The 19,978-nt window shown below is 41.3% G+C and overlaps 1 protein-coding gene across 1 annotated transcript in view; it reads left to right on the top strand.

Moving 5' to 3' along the window:
• LOC310812048 (phospholipid-transporting ATPase ABCA1) overlaps positions 1-19,978 on the top strand; it is a gene marked incomplete at both ends in the record, with an annotated part of 139,339 nt that overhangs the window by 101,541 nt on the left and 17,820 nt on the right. Inside the window, 7 exons of the mRNA XM_083680446.1 lie at positions 4,546-4,669; positions 6,183-6,312; positions 7,301-7,421; positions 10,946-11,008; positions 11,899-12,005; positions 17,891-18,032; positions 18,922-19,056. Of these exons, the coding sequence (XP_083536572.1) occupies positions 4,546-4,669; positions 6,183-6,312; positions 7,301-7,421; positions 10,946-11,008; positions 11,899-12,005; positions 17,891-18,032; positions 18,922-19,056 (822 nt within the window). The remainder of the gene's footprint in view (positions 1-4,545; positions 4,670-6,182; positions 6,313-7,300; positions 7,422-10,945; positions 11,009-11,898; positions 12,006-17,890; positions 18,033-18,921; positions 19,057-19,978) is intronic.

Genomic DNA, 19,978 nt, shown 5'->3' on the forward strand with positions numbered 1-19,978 from the left:
TCCACTTGTTTCAAATGTGGTATTTTTCTATTCTCTTTAATGTTTAATTGTGAGGTATGAATTGTGTCTTTGGAGAATGTGCTTCATCCATCTTTTACAGGGTGTTCATTTAAACCAAGAGCTCACAGTCTCAGGGAAAGACAAAGACAAAGAAAAGAGAAATATAGAAAGGAACTTGGAGAGGAAGGCAGAGTAGGAGGGAACTTAGGAAAATAGAAATATCAGTCAGTCTTATCTCATTGTCCCTTCAGTCAGTCATATTTTGTTAGTTTCTGTTTTTTATTTTGACACAATTGTCTGAATCGTTAGAATAGTTGGAACAGTCTCTGTCAAGATAACAATGAAAGTTACTGCAGCTTTACTAAAAATACAACTTTCTCCTTAGCAGTCCATTTGCCCCTAAGTTGCAGCTTAACTTTCTCACAAGTAGTTACTAAGTTACCAAAACCATTACAATATGTGACATAGCGTACTTTCAATACATTTAACACCAAATTAAGATTGTTGGTTTAATTAGCTCTAGCACATACATTATATAATTGGCATACTGTACCTCCCACTCTTAAATTAAAAATATGCTAATTAGTCTCTCCCATGACACATGTTAGCTCTTCTCTAAAAGAAGATTGGGTACAAACAAAGTACAAGTGGGTATATCGGATTCCTCATCTGAACTTCTTCAAAAGTCAATTTATTCTGATCTGTTCCTCAACATGAGCACATTTGTTTTCCATTGCTGCCCTTTGAACATTCATCTTTGACTCAGATTATCTGATGCAGTTTAATGTTGGATATTTCTTTTCTAATAACAAGACTGCCTCATTTGCATACTGGCTTCATTATCATCACTGCTGCCGTTCATCATCAATTTGTTTTTGCTGGCAACCCCCCATCAAACAAAGTCATATTTTAGTTGTTTCTTTTTTTCCCTTAATGTATTGATTGGTGTTGTTCTAGTGGATCATATTCATAAGGGGCACTAGTAATATATTAATGGAACACGTGCCACAATTTGTGCAAGTGACCTACTATGCTCCTCCTTGTCAAGGGCATTGGCTAGTGTATTAAAAAGTCTACTGTTTAGCTTTCAGGGTCAATTGAGAAACGACAGACAGGGGACAATGACAGGCCAGCTATCACTCCTGGCGATGTCAATGCAGATACCAACCCTGTAGGTGGCCGGGATTGATGCATCACTTATCTAACCAAACTGACTGTCAGAGTCACTGTTGAACCACCTAGAAATATAGGCCATGACACAAAGAGACAATGTGTGTTTCCATATTTCCTCTGCTCCGTCCAGATAAACATGATGAACAGAGTAGACACAAAATGGCCTCCGTAGATAAGACCCCACAGACCACGCCCCAGGTAGCCATGACAGTTGTGTGAGATATCTGACAGCTAAATCTCACTCATTTTTTTTCTAGTTCCACACTCACATTCCTTCACTTTTTAGGCCTGTGCTGTGATAGCTAAATAGAACAGCGAGGTAAAGGCAGTTCTCTTCATTTATTTATTCATTTTTTACTGAAGGTCAACATAAATAAATCTAGATCCCCTATGGGAAGATGAGTGGTAATCCAGAGGGAAAGAAGAAAGAAGGGAAAAACTGAAGGGAAACAGCATACTGTAGCAGCAGTATGGACTCTATGTCCCAGTTTCATCTGGTGACCAGGGGAGCCTGGGAGCTTTTTTGCTCTGCTCCCTGTGGATTGCATCAATCCCAGCCTGCCTTGTATGCATGAGACGGTGTCTGAGTCAATGGCAGCACTGCTAGCCACTCAGACAAACCCATGGACACCTATAGCCCTGGCAGGGTTGGGGGTCAGGTGGAGGTGTGTGTTTGGGGAGAGAGGTGGTCGATGGGCTGTATGAGTTCTGCTGTGTCATGACCCCCTTCTGCTTCTGTTGGACATGATATCTGGAACGTACAGTATCTGAACTATGTATTGATATCGAGCTCTTTGAGTTGATAAGAACAGACTTTCACTTTGAATAGGCTATGACATTTGTTTGTATGTATACAGATGACTAATTTACGTTTTAAGATAACAATACATCTATCCTTAACACTGTCCATATATTTTCTCATCGTAAATCCCTCTGGTGTAGATGAAGGTGATGCTTAGGGAATATGAACATCAGCAATATGGGTCAGATGAGAGCCTTGGAGATTTTCCTCCTTCATAACCATTTGAAAATGATTTATGGATATATAGCGCAAACTTAGACTAAATTGTCAAGCATTTCATCATTGCCTAAGAGCTTCAGAATCAGAATCAGAATTATTTTATTTGGCCAAGTATATTTGCACATACAGGAAATTGACTTGGTGAGGTTGGTGCATGGGACATAAAAACAATATATAAGCAAAAATATTAACAAAGACATTTATAAAATAGCAAAATATTAACATAAGAGCAAAAATAAATTTACAAAATAAACAATAAAACAATAAATTATGTAAGGCTTCTTTGATCTCCTTGATGAATACCCAGTCGAGAGATGATCTGTTATTTCACAAATTAGGTCTCTTTTTCTTCACCTTTTTCTCAATGACAAATGGTCACCGTTCGAGCAAGGTCATTGCTTTTACTATTTATTTATTTCCCAATTCACTCATGTCTCTAACTTTATGTCCCTCTTTTGCTTGATTTGAATGTTAAGAATTTGGAATGCACAGTAGTTTAATTTAGAATGCTAATGATACTGTAGCTTTTTCCCAATATGCACTAATATTACCAGACAAAAGGAATTAGTATTATACATTATAAATAAACCAATTGTATGCATGGCATGGATAGCAAGAGTATTAGCCTAAACCTAGATGTTGTAGTTTGGGTGGTCAGTCCTCAAGAAAACATTTGGGTGTTGATTAAGACTTAATTGGTAGACAGATTGCAGGACATATGAGAGTTTGCTCTGACATTATGATCAATTAGGTACTTTTTGTTATGCATGCATATTTGTCTCAGGGAAACCAGAGAAACTGATTACAACTTGATGTAGCCGTGACTTTCAAAACAAAGCCTATGATCTTTAACATAAGTGTTTCTACCAGGAGGAAAGTAAATATTTAAATAACGCTGGACTACCCCACATGCACACAATCTTAAAGAACGTTATCTTGTTAATATTAAAGTTATAGTTCATTTCAAAAATATAAGTTGATTTGGACTTTTCTCTAATAATATAATTTTAGACTCTTCCAGTCATTTGGGGCAAAATATGACAGCAGAGGGCTGTTTGAAGAGCAAGCACCTTACAGGGCAAACACCCTTTACCTTCAATAACCAAGTGAGGACTTTCACTAATCCTATTCCCCAACCAAGGGGAAAAAACTTGCAGAAATATTACAATCTCACATGAATAAATCCAGAGATGATAAGGAGACATCCGTCACTCTCGTACATCACCCTACATAGTATTCTATTAAGAAATGCATTCCACTCTTCGCCCCATGTCTACCGAAAAGGAAACTATGAATTTATGTTTTTCCCAATGTATGCAAGGTCTTTGAAGACTATCCTGAGACGAAAAATAATGCATTATGCATAACCTAGCTTTTGAACGACTTGCAGAGCCAGAAGTGGCAATATCTTTCTCTCTCCTTTTCTTCCTCCCAGCTTCCCTGGTAATGAAAGTGGATGTTGAGAGCTAGAGTTGGCGGTGTACAGTCAGTGCCAGGGTGTCTTTCATTTCATCTTCATTTAATTAATTAGGGCTTGTGTGCTTTAAAAAGGTGCCATCGTGCAGTTGTAGCCTTAGGGGAGGGGTAGGGATATGAGAAGGGGGATGGCATAATCAGGAAGGACCCAGACTAGATCAGGCTAACATGTGCAGTTAAGTAGCTGTGTGTCTGTGCATGTGTGTGTGTGTGTGTTTGTTTTTGTGTGTGTGCGTCTGTGTGTGTGTGTGTGTTTGTCTTTGTGTGTGTGTGTGTGTGTGTGTGTGTCTGTGTGTGTGTGTGTCTGAGAGTCTGTGACTATTCCTGTGAGTGTGCACCTGTTAAGTGTGTGTGTCTATGTCAGCATGTGTGTTTCTGTGAGAGAGTTCATGTTTGTGAATCTGTTCCCTGGTGTTTGAATGTTTGCATCTGTATGCACCCTTGTGTGTGTGTGCCTCCTCGCAGCTGTTCTTGCCTTCACGTAACAGGAGTGAGAGAGACATCAGAGAGCATGCAGTTGCTTAATGACGAGTTAAGAAGCCCAGGCTTATATCCATGTGTGCCATTTGGCACCCCACTCCTGCACTCAGTTTGTCTCCACTGATGTGAGTAAATGGAGGATGTTCGTTAATTACCCAGCTTGCATCAGAATGTCACAAGCCATCTTTTCCCTGCGCTCGAGGCTCAATCCCTGCTACTTCCCTCAGGCCACTCGACAGATGTGTGCCTCTGCGGGCTACTCACAGAAACATGCAGTGGATTCTCGATCATGTGATGTCACAGCATATGATAATGGTCTCTTATGTTGATCTTGTGTTTTTCTTCTCTTTCATAAACATCCAATGCATTATAGGTTGTTGTATTCTTTTCAACAGAATGTATCCCGCATCAATGATATAGTGAAGCAGGTACTGCTGATCTTCCCTCATTTCTGTCTCGGGAGGGGGCTCATCGACATGGCTAAAAACCAGGCCATGGCCACACTGTTCATCAGCTTTGGTGAGAGGTTTTATTTATCTTTTATTATGCAATTTCTAACATCAGGGGCAGACTTTCCAATGGTGCAAATGGTAAAAATGGCCCATAAAGGGCATTCAAGGCAATGAAAATATCAACTTAACTAAACAACGTATTGTTGTGTGCAACACAATGAAACAGGTGAGAGGATATTTAACTACTGTAGTCACATGTAAGAACATTATGTTTTACTTGCCACTTGCTGTGTGTATTTCAACACAGTGGCTTAGTCTTTCTCATCATTTCACACTCATACTGTCCCTGTAGTACCACTGCCACGGCCACTACACTTAACACACCATCTCCTTGATCACACTTTATTTAGATAGATCCCTATAGATGATCTACAGTTGCTCAATCTATCAACAAACTATCAACTGCAACTCTGGTGATATGCAACAGCTTGCTAGGGTTATGGTTAGGGTAAGGGTTAAGGTTGTGGTTATTGGATAGTTAGTTGAAATGTTCTTGACAGTTAGTTGAAAACTATCTGTAAAGAAGGAGAGTAGCATTTGACCAATAACACGACTGGAGCCCTATGCCTCTACACTTTAGACTAAATGTAGATGTAGAAAGGGAGAGGTGCGCAGAGAGATTGAAAGGCAGAGAGACACATGAAAGGGGAGCAAATGTTATCTGTGGAGAGATGTAGGAGGAAATAGGCGTTTGAGGAATCATTTGCTGGGCGAGCGTGAAGAGGAGAGCAATCACATTTTAACAGGCTAGTCGGGAGAGAGCCTATTTACCGGAGAATGAGACTGAAAATGCTTCCGTTTCTCTGTCTTCTCCACCTCCAGCACATAGTGAGAGGGAGGGTTTACTGTAAGTGTTTCAGAAACATGTTCATTTTCAAAGAAGCCCAAAAAAGCTCAAAAACCTGCTAGAGCCTCGATCTCTCATAAATCTCAAGGAGCCCACATTTTTGAGCAAGTCGGACAGATTGTATCCCCATCATGTCGGTGTTGAGAGGTGCTGATAAAATAACAACATATGCTCAATATTTGCATGGATGTGGATATATGTAATAGCATATTGACAAATACAGCATGTGCGCTTTTGATTTCCGGAGCAAATCAAACCTTGAATTCCTAGGTCTAACGTGTTGCGCAAGTTAGGGGAACATATCCCTCCACCATTACCTGAAAGTGGTTTGTTGCAAGTGAGATTAAACCTTCAGCATCGCTGCATTCAATTGTACCTGAGTTGACCATGACATATTTTCATTGCAAGTCGGTTTAGTCTTAAACTATCCAGGACACACTGTCCTTAATAAACCAAGGTTAACACACGTTTGTTACCAGTGGCCCGACAGGTCTGAATACTGTAGATACTAAATATGTGTAACTCATCTTTCTAGAGACACATGTTTGGATGCCAATGAGAACATAATAACCTGATAACTCTTTATTCTGGTTGATTTAGCTGGTACATATGGCTTGAGACCATTGCAGAAGCAACAATAGCACAATTATGCTTTATTTTATGTTGCTCACAGGGGAAGATCGTTTCAAGGACCCGCTGAGCTGGGACATGGTGGGGAAGAACCTGTGTGCCATGTCCATCCAGGGGGCCCTCATGTTTGCCATCACTCTCCTCATCCAGTACAAGTTCTGCTTCAAACCGAGGCAAGAGCCATGGACTATGGCCAAATACTCTCATAATATATCACCAACTATCCTTTCCTTTTTCCCTTCCTTCTTTCCTCCCATCCTTATTTTCTTACTTTAGTCATTGAATCCTTTCTTCCTTCCTTCCTTTCTTCTTACCTTTCTCTATGACCTGCTCCATTCCCTTTGTTAGCCCATTCCTTAGTTCTGTCCTGTTTTTCTATTAGCCTGTTAATGCATGTTCATCATCCTGCATCAGTTGCTTGGCAAACTTGAGCTTTGTCTTGATTATCCTTTTTTGTTTAACTAAATACGACAGTTGTCACGGTAACTCAACTCCACATTTGCTTGAATTAACAGGGGTTTTTGCATTCACGGTTTATTGTTGGCTTTTGTGATTGATTTAATTTATTTGATAATTAAAAGGTCTTAGTGAGATGGCAGGGGGCAAGATTGGAATATCACACTCATGTACTGTAAAAACAACAACAGTATCATCAATTACAAATAATCACAACAATTTACAACAATGTACAACTACAACATCAGCACAGAGAGTACCCCTAAACACACTAACTTCTCAGATGTTTTTTAACTGACACCTTGAATCTATTCCAGACAGAGTTTTCAAATAGCTTGCCAACCTGTTCTATAGAACTGCAGCAGAGTACAGATTTTTTTTTTCCTGTGGACTAAATCTACAGAGGGCAAAGTTAGTAAGTAGATCTCCCTCTGGTGGAATACTGATGGGGGTCTTTTATCAGGCTGAAATAGTTGCACAGATATTTGTGGACAGTACCATGGACAATTCTCTCAGTTAAGCCCCAACTTAATCTGTGTGACCCTTGTTTCTACCTTGAGCCATCTCAGCTCATCAAAGTGAGCATCAAGATGGGTACGGGAAGGGAGTTTCAGAATAACCCAAACAAATGTATTCTGAGAGGTCTGAAGCTTATTTTTGATAAGATAGAGTGTGGTAGTGATATTTAACTCCTTTGTTTTTCAGACTTGTCTCTGGAGAGTCACTGTCCAAGGAGGAGGAGGATGTGGATGTGGCACAGGAACGTGCGCGTGTGCACCAAGGCAGGGCTCAGAATGACCTCTTGAGAATTTGTGATCTTACTAAGGTAATTCACCTCCGTTTTAAGATCCTACTCTTGTGGTATCTTTACCCTATCACAGGTGTCCTCAAACCTGGTCCTCGAGGGCTGCAATGACTGTTGGTCTTCTCTTCCTGACAGTTATTCACGTATTAAATCAATTGCCAGTTTATGTGATGATAATTAGCTGCAGACAGAGCTGCCCACAACGCCCAGTCTTGGAATGTCTGCCCTGACATGTCATCACTCTGCTTAACTCCACTCATGAAACAATGCTACCAAATCTGTGGACAGGATGGGCTGCTTTTACACTTGGAAGAAATTGTGATATATATATATATATATATATATATATATATATATATATATATATATATATATATATATATATATATATATATATATATGGAAATGGGCAACTTCTGTGAGTGTGTGGGATTTGATGATCACTACACTTCAAATCAGGAGGCTAAGTGGAGATGTTGCCAGCTGCTTCTCTCTCGTGGCTTCTTAAGTATGCCATACAGTTTTGGGGGAGTGGAAAAGGCTGTCGAGCTACAGCTGCAGTCTCTCCATGGACACAGATTTTGGGCATGGATCTTCTAAGAGCCACACCAATGCAGTTCTCCCACCCTCGAAAAACCGGCAAGTGAGCATTCAAGTAGTGCTCGGCATGCTGGGAAGTGGCGCGCTTCATCACCACCCAGATTAACACTCTGGTCATGAGCAGATGTTCCTCCCCCAAGCGCGTGGCGGCAGGAAGCTGCGCTGCAGCAGCCCATTGCTGACATCTGGCCAAACTTCACACAGGCGACATAGCCCCACCCACCCTGTCTATCTCACCACACTCAATCTTTCGCTCGCACTGTCTCATCGACACACACATATGCACACTCACAAGGTAATTAACGACTGAGCTTTGAATAAAACAGTTGGATGGATAATGTATTACTGCAGACCTCGCAAGGTGAATTGGGGGAAGAGAGTAACTAAGCTCTTGTCTTGCACTAAGTTAATCTCAATCATGCTTTCAAAGCTGCATGAACTTTGCATTATGCACACAGTGTGAACTGACCTGAGAGTTGTGTTAAAAGGAAAGCATCTTAACAGTGGAGGGGGCCTTTAAATATACAGGAAGCTCCCAACCATAAACATGGTGAAGAGTCAGAAGGCATGGGAATGCTCCCCATGGCCCCTCATTGACTCCCACCACAGCTGTGTACCATCCGGTCAGGGCGCAGATAACAGATTGATCAATGAGTGCGCCACTGCAGCCACCACACCTTGGCCGTGCTATAAATCTGAGCATGTCTCTCGTGCGATAGACAGGCCATCAATCATCTGTCATATTCATCCTCCTGCTCCTCCTCCTCTACTGAGAAAAACACCCCACTGGAATTGCTGTGGGCCTCGGGTTAGCCTACAGGTTGGCACCATGGCGTAATCGATGGGATCTGTAATCGTCCGCCAGTTAGCATTAGCAACGCCCCTCGCTGTCAGTGTGACCTTCCAATCACTCAGAAACTCGAAGCAAACTTTTATGGAACACTGTGACAGCTGGTTGATGTTAGGAGACTTATGAGTTACGAGAGAAGGCTCACTCCTTGGCAGATTACATAAGACACGAAGCACCATTTCAAATTTACCTTTGATAATTCATTTTTTGATAGTCCCCAATGTTTGAAATGATGAAGTAGTGTTTTTTCTTCCTTTCCTTTTAATTTTAGCCCCCCCCCACACACACACACACACACACACTCGGCTTCCTTACATACTTCTTATTACTTCTGCAATTTTCCACTTCTACTTTGGCAACAGTTTTGCTGAACATTGTTAACATTTGTCAACACTCTTCTACCCCAACACCGCATTTCTTAGTACATCCATGTGCTTCAACACCACGTCTCGTTCCCACAGCAGGTCTGTGATTCCAGCTGCTGGGCTGAGGAGATGCATGGCTATGTAAACCCTGGTGTCGTGTGTGGTCCGTAAGTGGCATAAATCCTCTCAGCTGTCTCATCTGATTTACTGCCACCCCTCCACGCAGCAGCCATTACGCCTTTTGGGTCACAAGAAAATTATCGTTTAATTGCCTCTGTTTGGACTTTTCTTTTCTCTGTCTCTATGGTAGTGTAGCGACACAGCATATGAACTGCAACGCATGCAAATCAAGGGAAGGTATTGGCCTGGTACCAAATCAAAGGAATGTATTGGCCTGGCACCAAGGACCAACAATAGGGGAGATGTAGAAACAAACATGCTGTACATGTATCACAGTGCCTTGACTTATGATGAATAAGGATGAACTTGCTCACAGGCTTTTGTACCCAGGGTACAGTAGTATTCCATTCAAAAGCGTGTGTGTGTGTGTGTGTGTGTGTGTGTGTGTGTGTGTGTGTATGTATTCCTGAAGTCCACTCAACCTCGGCAATAATGTCTACCCCCCTCCCTCCTCCCTTACAGACACACTTACAACAATTATTGGCCCTAATGATGTGATTACAGTGTATTGTTATATCCCTTGTGGCTCAGAGCTAGGAATTGCTCTAACCCATTTGGATTTGAAAAGAGGTAGAAATACAGCTGACAGCTATCCATGAATCTACTGCCACATGTGTCCTTGCCCTCGAGTGGTAGATGAGATATAAATGGTCACACCTGACACCTTGTCTTGCTTTTTACAAAGAAAAAAATCAGTCAGTTGCTTTATTTATCCTAATCTTGTGAAGAAAATATTGCTCTGTGTTAAGTGTTTCATTTTGTAGACAATTGCTCAGGTTTATTTATTTATTTATTATTTATTTATTCCTCAACAATTTTTGTTCTTAGTGTCTTAGTTGATTAGTTTGTAGCCAACACTCTTATGTGGCTGATATTTGCTCGGGACGGGGAGAAAACTGTGCAAAATGCAAATGTAGAAGGGTAAGATTGGTAAGAGGGGAGGATATGGCATGAAGAGGTAGCAGACAGAAGCTGTGAAGCCCCATCCACATTCTCATCTGCACTTTTCTACATCTTGGCAGGAGCCTGACACATACACAGAATACAAAATACTCTACTCTCAATGTTAACTGCTAATGAGATACTGAGTTGGTCCCATACAGTAGGACATGCATGTAGCGTGTATCTAGTGCTTCTATAATTTTTTTCTTATACTTTGTACATATTCAGAAACCAAACCAGGTACACTCAGCAGTGTAACCAGGCTTACTCAGCAGCATGTCCTGACTCTGTTGACTGTAGTGAGATGTATAGAATGAATACATGAAGGGTGGTGTAAGAAACAGTAGTCACTGGAAGTGATACAGTAGACGAGAAGCAGTATAGTCGCCTAGACCACCTGAGATGACAGTTTTGTAACATCCTTGTGTTTGTGTCCAGTAAGAGGACTTTTCTCCTCATCCCTTGCTCCCTGGCACCCGCTATCTCCCATCCTGCCCTAATGTCCTACTACCATGCTGTTTCTCTTTAAGTCATCCCATAATTTCTCAACACCCCCCCTTTCTCTCCCTCCCATAATCCCTCCCTCCCCCTGATTCTGTTCCCTGCAGGTGTACCCACAGAAGAAGATTCCTGCTGTGGACAGGGTGTGTGTGGGTGTCCCTGCTGCAGAGGTAAGCCAGCCACAGCTGAAACACATTCACATTACAGACATAAAAGATGGAAGTTAAGGCATTCTCATACACACACAAATATGCATGTACACACATGCGCGCCACACATAAGTGCCACAAATAAGCTGATACCATGGGAACACTGGCTTTTGAAGAACTAGTAACCATGATAAAATCTCTCTCTCTCTCTCTCTCTCTCTGTTCTCTCACTATCACTCCCACTCTTACAACTCTAATATGTGATCTCAAACACTTATGCACATTTGAACAATGGGTTCTGTATTCTCTGTGCCCTGTTCACCCAAAACTCAATGTAAATGCCAATGGAATAATGTGAGTCAGAGCACTGTGGATCTCACACTGTGTTCCATACATTATTTACATCCAGCTTAGCCTTCTGCCATGCGTTCACAAACCGGGTCGCAAACAAGAATGGATCAATGAATGACAGAAATCAAATATTTATTTGGAGCGAGGCTCCTTGGGTAGGTAACCTGACCATGAGCCTCTTTGGGCATCTTCCTGCTGCGTGCCCTTGAGGAGAGATCAGCTCTGTCAGAGAGAAGAGGGCCAATGTTTGTTGTGATCAGTGGTTTACACAGTCGGAGGGAATGCTGTTGTGAATGCTATGTTGTGAGAGTACGTGTGTGTGTGTGTGTGTGTGTGTGTGTGTGTGTGTGTGTGTGTGTGTGTGTGTGTGTGTGTGTGTGTGTGTGTGTGTGTGTGTGTGTGTGTGTGTGTGTGTGTGTGTGTGCGCATGCGCATGCGCGCATGTGCATTTTTATTAATGTTGAGCATGCATACCTGGTTGTTTTCTCTTCTATGCTTGACTGAAGTAGACTGAATGCCCACACTGTTTTCTTCTAATGAGTGTTCTCTGTTGTGAATAGTGCTTCGGCCTACTGGGAATTAACGGGGCTGGAAAAACAACCACCTTTAAGATGCTGACAGGGGACATTGCGGTCTCTGGTGGAGAGGCCTTCCTAAATGGATACAGGTGATGAGCCACCAGCTGTTAGCATGCTAACCCACTCATCATAATTACCCACCCAAGATGGCTCCTCATATGGGGATTTAGCTACAGGATTTTTATTTGCCTTCTTCCTATTTCTGACTCTTTCTCAACATATCTTGCTCTCTTTTGATTCACCTCTCTCTCACTATCTCTCTCACACACACACATTCTTTTCTCCCTTTTTGACCTCTGTTCTCTTGTGCCCTTTTTAAAAATTCTGTCTTGCACATTCTTCATTCTCTCTCTTCGTCTCTCCTCTCCATCTCCTACATTTTCTCCCCTGTATATTTTATTCCTTTGCAAGTCCTCTCTCTTCCTCCCAACTCTCTTGCACACACAGATGGTTGGAAGCCATGTATACACTTAAAGGACACTTTCAGCCACTCAAATGTAAGCCAATGTTTCAGGAAATAATTTTAGGAAATAATATCTTCCTCTCAGCTCAAGTGTTCACCTCTATGGAAACAATATGAGACAATCGGTCGATGCTGGTTTGTGTCATGTATTTGTTGCCATAGTTATTCATTTATAAAACTGGTAATTGACTTTATGTTGAACAAAGAGATGGATTTCAACATAGAAAACCTAAACACAGGGATGATTAAGTTGATTAATGTTGCTGCCGGAGATCAAAGACAATCTCTTGGACCTTCAGGGAATGAAAAACAAAACAAAAACGACAGAAATACACCCACCCTCTGTTTTCAGCTCATTGCATAGGTATGTATGTAGGATGAGATAATGATGCTTTGAGCATGACCTAGAAAGAGTAGAATTTCACAAATAAGGGTTTGTTTTCCCCAAATCTCAAATTGTGATTTAAGCAATGAGACACACGAGAGGGTGTTCTATATCGTGGTTTGAGAACAGCTGTGCTGTGGTCAAAGGCACGGCCGAGTGCCGACGACCAGCTCAGCCATGCTCAAACCGCGATATAGCACACCCTCAAGTGTGTTACTGCTTTTATACAACGGTTTTACATCAACAGTAAGAAATATGAGAATAAGCATTGGTCCTGGAGCTTCTTTTCATGAAAGATTGTATTGGTTTCTGACCTCCACATTGATAAATAGTTCCTAAACCGATCACCGTAGTTAGGGACACGGGTTTGTTGCTAGTTCAGAAGTGGGTGGCCGATTATGATTGACATGGCAATGAAAGCTAACCACTGAACTGGCTTGCTAGTTAGCTTCGTTTGCAACATTAGTGCCAGTACTAATTGCTGGATATGTGTCAGCATGTCTGTTTGGCTGCTTCACTTGTTCTGACGATTATACAGTTATCTGGCTTCACCAGATGGGACTGCTGCCACTTGTTGCAGTTCAGTGTGACAAGAGAGAATCACTGATGCACCCACAATTCAAAATTGGAAACATTACCATCAAATGAGTAACCATCAAATGGGTCTGCTGTGCTGGTGAAGTTTACAAATCATGAATCATGCTGATGCAGCAAGCAAAGTAAAATAAGCTTAATAAATCATAATTAAGCATAATACATCTTTATTTAGTCAAGTCCATTTTGTGAGATAAGCCTGGGAGGGGAGAAATTCTTCTTGTCACATTGTGCGCAGTGATCATTCAAATATAAGGTGACCAGATTTCTGAAATGAAAACCGGGGACATTTTCAGTTTGTTGGTCAATATATCATTAAAATATCCAATGTTATTATCTATGAAATAAAAAAGGGGGACAATTCCGGTTTCATGTATTTTGACATGGTAACTGAAATCCTTAACAAGATAATAAAGAAATAAGATGATGATGAGATAACTACATAATATACTTATATCAACCTAATCTGTATATTTCTCAGAAGAATATATTTTCTTCAGGATTGCTCTGTCTTTGGCCAGCTTCCCCATGAACTCGTGGCAGGGGAGGTTGAAGTTTGTCTTCACAATAAGCATGGCCTTGATGGTAGGAACAGTGAACTTATTTCTTCCTGCTGTCCATATATCATTCATTTGAGAGAACACTCTCTCGACTGGTGCATTACTTCCAGGTAAGCACATGACAACAGACACTAATCTAGCCAGGTTAGTGTGTGGGCTGTCATTCTCTTTGAAGTGGGTAACCACTGTGCTAAGCTGACTAAGTGGTGTCTCAGATGTTTTCCATTCTTCAAGTGATCCCTCTTTAGGAACTATTGCAGGCCAGTAACCTCATCAAACAATGCATCCTCATTGATGGTCACATTGGGGCATTTTTCCTGCAGTGTGGCTGCTGCCTTCTGGATCTCTTCACGCTGAGGTTGTCTTTTTAAAAGGAGACAATGTAAATATTTGAGATTATCTGTGTGCTTTCGCCATGCTTGCAAGTAGTTTACAGCCGTAACAAAGAATGATTGGGATGTTTTGAGAAAGCTCTCTTTAGACATTGCTCCATTTTCCTCTAGCTCTCTCAGAAGTCCTCTGACCAAAACTGGAATGAAGTTGTCATCACATCTTGCAGTCAGTTTTGCCTCAACATTTCTCAGAATTGCAGCTGACTCCACAGCACAGCGGTCCTGGCCTTCCAGCATCTTGATCGTGTCACTTAATACGGTCAGGTTTCCATGGACAAAGGCCAGCCAAAGTTCAGTGAGTGGATCTTCGAACATTGTTTGCAGACAACAGGGCATTTGTCTTCAGAAAGAAACAAGGATTTCAATTTCACATACATTTTCAGCATTCTTTCTAGAGCAGGGAGCATGGACAGCCAGTGAACATTGCTGTGTCCTAAAACGTTATGGTACTCCTGGCCAACAATCTCACAAAAGCTCTTCAGTCTTTCTACTCTGACGGTGAAAATATGAAAATATCCGAATATCTTTGTGAGCAGGGAGTCAACATCAAGGGGAATCATTACTGTTCTGGCCATGTTATGAATGATGTGGGCAGGACACCCTAAGCCAATCACCTCCTGCTGCAGAGCATTTTTAACTTTGATATGGACATTGACCCTACCCAGCTTATTCAGTCCTCCAAAGTTGGTATTTGTGTTGTCGGCAGAGAATGCCACGACTTTGTTTTCCAGGTTAAATCTTTGGAAAACCACCAGAACCTCAGCTGCAATTTCCTCTGTTGTTTCTCCTTTCAATTCAACAAAATCAAGCAGTTTTGTTTCCACAGATGTGCTGCCATCATATGATTGGATGCATCAATGGACAGGGACTCAAATTCAACCTGGTCTAGGTCCTGTGTTACAAAAATAGTTTCCCATGGTGCTAACACGTTACTCACTATGGCGTCACATTTTGTCCTAGCACATGCAAACTTTGGTGCATAAAGCTTCTGTGTAAGTTGTGCTGTGCAGTCCATAGGTCTGTAACTATGATTGTGTCACATAGTGTGGTATGCAAAGACACCCTACTGCACAGCTAAATCCTATTCTTCTTGGGAAGCTTTACCTTCTTGAGGAATGTGGTGACAGAGGGCACACCAGCACAGGCAATCAGAGAGGCTTTATGCTTTTTCGTCTGTTGATGTTCTACCACTGCTGTTCTTCCCTCGCTGCCAATTGAAAAAGAGGAATTACAAAGAACCATTCTATCGTCTTGACCTGGGCGTATAAATGGAAATGTTCTCATCACGTTGTCATTAAAATGGCATTTCCGTTTCTTGGAAAGAGCCATTGTAACTCATCTGTCTGCTCTTCTTCACTCTCCTTGTGTCACTCTTCTTACTCTCTTAACTTTTTCTTCTCCTCCAATCTTTCTCCTCCTCTTTTCTTCACTCGTCTTCCTTCTCTTTCTTCATTTACACCTCACTCTTCTACACTCTCCTCGCTTCACTTTTACTCCCTTCATTTTTCCTCCTCACTCTCTTATCCTTCCTCTCCAATCTTTAATAATAAATAGTACACTGTTAGATAAAATACTTTGGTTAACAGATTCCCATTGCTTGCCTAATTTTTGTATTTTATCTCAAAAACATTGTTTGGAATAATAAATTGGCAGGCTCTGTAATCATATCTTTACCTTTCATCCTCCATCTCCTTTACTCTTCTTCCTATCCAGTCTTCCTCCTCTCCTTCCTCTCCACTCTCTAACAGAAAACATTATGCTAATGTTATCCATAAAATATATTATTATAGTGCCACACCATTAAAATTGTAATCTACAAATAAATATTCTCATAACTAATTAATTTAATATAATCATACTTTCAAAATAGCCCGCCCACTGCATGCTTACATGTGAACGCGTTTTAACGTAGCTACCATGACAGTAGCTAGCTAACCTAGCTAGCTAACTTAATTTACATTTACATTTATGGCATTTAGCAGGTGCCTTTATCCAAAGTGACTTACAACAAATACATTTGTTTAAGTAAGTGAATCATCTATCAGTCATCATAAGATGAAGTAATCAATGCTTAGACCAGGGGCCATAGGCAGTCACAATGCTAGAAGAAGGACACAGTTAAAAACGGGGACATTTCTGGGGACACCTCCAGCCGGGGACAGGCCACCAAAAACGGGGGCTGTCCCTGGAAAATGGGGACGTCTGGTCACCCTATTCAAATAGAACAGTAAAGAGGTTTTGCCATTGTAGTTGCGCACGGCTGGAGTACACCTTTTAACCAATCAGATTGTGCCATTCAGAGTTTCCGGATCTAACCATTGCATAATGCCTGTTAACACCATTGATAATATATAATAACTGGATGAAGTGAACTACGGACCACCCACTGGAGTCCTATGAGAGATTGTCGCAGTGAAGCCAGGAAATACCGTCATGCTGTCATGTTGAACTGTCATGAATTGCTATCGACATCTGATTGGTGGCACTAGAACCAACGCAGGTGCAGTCCGTTGCTAAAGTGGAAGCAAGTTGTAGTCCGTGAAATACAGGGAATCCGCTTTGTAACACTAAAAACTCTCATTCGGTTAACATGGTGGAATGTTGATTTAGGCCAACATTCTGTGAGATCCTTTGTTGTTTCAACTGCCACGGAACTTTCACGACTCTTAAATAAAAACAGCATGAGACCTGCAGAACTCATTCTTAGAATAATTACACAACAATGCATTCTCTTGGCAACCAGTTCTACCCCAATAAAACCACCATCCATCCATCCATCTGTCTATATCTAACCTTCTCTCACCTATCTGGCTATCCTACCCTCTACTACCCAGCTAATCTATCCATCTATAGTCCACAGTTAACCAATCTTTAAAATGTTCCCACTACCAAAATAAGACTGCAAGCCCACAATGTTTCTTCTGGAACAGTGAGACAGTGAAGCAGCAAGTACGGAATGATCAAGGAATGTAACAAGAGGGTTACATTCCTTGATCCTTGATCAATAGCAACTTCTGCTTGGCGTTACATGATCCTCTCTTTCCTACTTACTCTCTTTGCTATTACAAATACCTCCATCCAGCTTGTGATTACTTCCTGTAAGTGTGTCACTGCATTGTAACAGGTTTTCTTTTTTTTTACCCACCTACCCACCAAATTGTCACACTACAGCTGGAGCAAACAAGTTGTGTCGACAGATTAACTAAACTCTCTGTAGACAGCAGGAAGCATTTTTCAATATGTGAGTTAAGCTTTCTCCTACCTTCTGACTGGGGATGACATCCAAAGATAGGCCCCATGGTGTGAAGCAAATGCATATGCCAAAAAGTGGATTTTTTTCTTTCTTTCTTTTTGAAGTCACCAGGGACCAAGAGTACATAATGCAAAATTAACTGATGTATTTTTCTCACACTGGTTCAAAACATATTTTTCTTGCCAAGATGTGATGCATTGTTGTAGTAGATAAGCATTTAATGAGGACTTTTCAAAGTGAGATACAAAATACAATGTATCAATAAAATATATATCGAAAATGTGTGAATAAAATATAATAAAATGTTTCTGGTGATGTTTGTTACAGCATAAGGACAGAGATGAGGGACGTCCACCAAAATATGGGTTATTGCCCACAGTTTGACGCCATCGATGACCTCCTGACCGGCCGGGAGCATCTGGAGTTCTACGCCAGGCTGCGAGGGGTGCCGGAGAAGGAAGTAACAATGGTAACATTGATATTTTTAGAATTTCTCATCAAACCTTGTTACTCCACTGTTCTCATATTATTCAGCAGCATTTGATTAGAAAATTAACTGTTATAAAGTTATCATTCATAGCTGGCGAGGAAGAATAACTTTAGAATAATATTTAGAATAATATTTAGGATGTTTCTGTCCATACAATACCCTTCTTAACTGTACAAGAGTGCACACTCGTAGCCCTAGATAGTACACTGTGCAAAGTGATAGATGACGGTGAAGGAAAAGCTATATATTATATATAAGGTGCTGTTTGGAGAGCTCTGGCTATGGGTAATGCCTTTATATTATTCACCATGCCCAGCAGTGTAGCCGGCCCTGTTTCTGCTTGGCCCCTCAGCAACAATAAGATCAAAGACTAGCCCATGGTCCCTGACTCAGGCCTTAGACTGGGTGCCAGGCTTTGATCTCAGAGCAGCTCCGCTGAGTGCAGGGACCCAGTTTCTACTGTTAACACTGGTCTCGTTTTGTGCTTCATGGTGGTAATTTTGGCACTAAGGAGACCCACAAGGGAGTTGGTGTCATATTCACATCATTAGTCAATAAACATGTCAATGTAGGTTGTAAATGTATGCCCTAGTGGTTGTAATGAGAGCCTGAATATGTTAGAGTACAATGCCTTAGGACAGAGACTGAGAACCACTAGGGTAATGCATACTGGTCATATTCCTGATGGCGAGTGTTATTTGGGTTGTGGTGTGGCCCAGAAACCCACAATGCACCACAGTGGCCTTAATAAAGGAGCTATGGTGATGTCAAATGACATGCATGCATGCATCTCTTGCCAGGATGATGTCCCCAAACCTTGACAGCACAGACCTTAGATTTGTACATGTTTGTGTTTTTTATTTATTAGGTGGCAGAGTGGGGGGTCCAGAAGCTAGGCCTGGTAAAATACTCCAACAAGTCAGCAGGTACCTACAGCGGAGGGAACAAACGCAAGCTCTCCACTGCCATGGCTTTGATTGGATGCCCCCCTGTGGTCTTCCTGGTAATTCTCACTTTTTTAGCACCTTTGAACAACTGTACAGTGTATGATGCTTTAGCCAATTAAGAATAGAATATGAACCATCGATGTTTTCCTTTTACAAGCAAAGACTACATGGGCAAATTATAGGATGTAGGCATGCTTGTCTGCATATCTTACAGGACACACACTCACGCATGCACACACATACAAATCTACGCGCACACACACAGGTCATTCACAGATGCAATGACTTTCAATCCCATATTCTGTAAGCTTGTATGCATGAACTATATGCATCAATAACATTTTTCAATCACATTTTTTGATTTCAACAGAAGTTCCAACCAATTTAACAGACAGGCATTGAATTTAATCAGTGGATTGGCGTCATCCTGACTGTGGTATAGAAACAATCTCAATACAATGTTCAAGTAACGTCAACATAGAAAAGATTACATGACCTGTATATCAGGGGAGGCTTGTGGAGGTAAAAATCGGAGGACGGGCTCATTGTAATGTATAGAATGGAATGGAACGTGTGTTTGACACCATTCCTTATTTTGTTCCATTTATTATTTAACAGCCAATCAGAGGGCTCGATATTACAGCCAATCAGAGGGCTGTATTTAACAGCCAATCCGAGGGCTCAATATTATACCAAACCCAAACTATTACTCCAGCCCTTAGACTTCAAAATACCCTACCACCCCCATCTTTCCACTTGGTTGTACCTCACTCTCTCTCTTGACTCAATAGTCTTGTGATTTAACTCAGTTGCACGCCTTCTTCTGTAACACAACTGTTTTGTACAAGTCACAGTACAGTATGGACCAGGACCAAAACGTCACAGAAACACTGTGGCCATACTTATGAAACTAACCAATTCCACCAAAAAGACTTATGTGTTCACATGTGAGCTATGCAAACCCAAAGTTAATACACT

This window comes from Argentina silus (genome assembly GCF_951799395.1).
Source record: "Argentina silus genome assembly, chromosome: 1".
Taxonomy (NCBI): domain Eukaryota; kingdom Metazoa; phylum Chordata; class Actinopteri; order Argentiniformes; family Argentinidae; genus Argentina; species Argentina silus.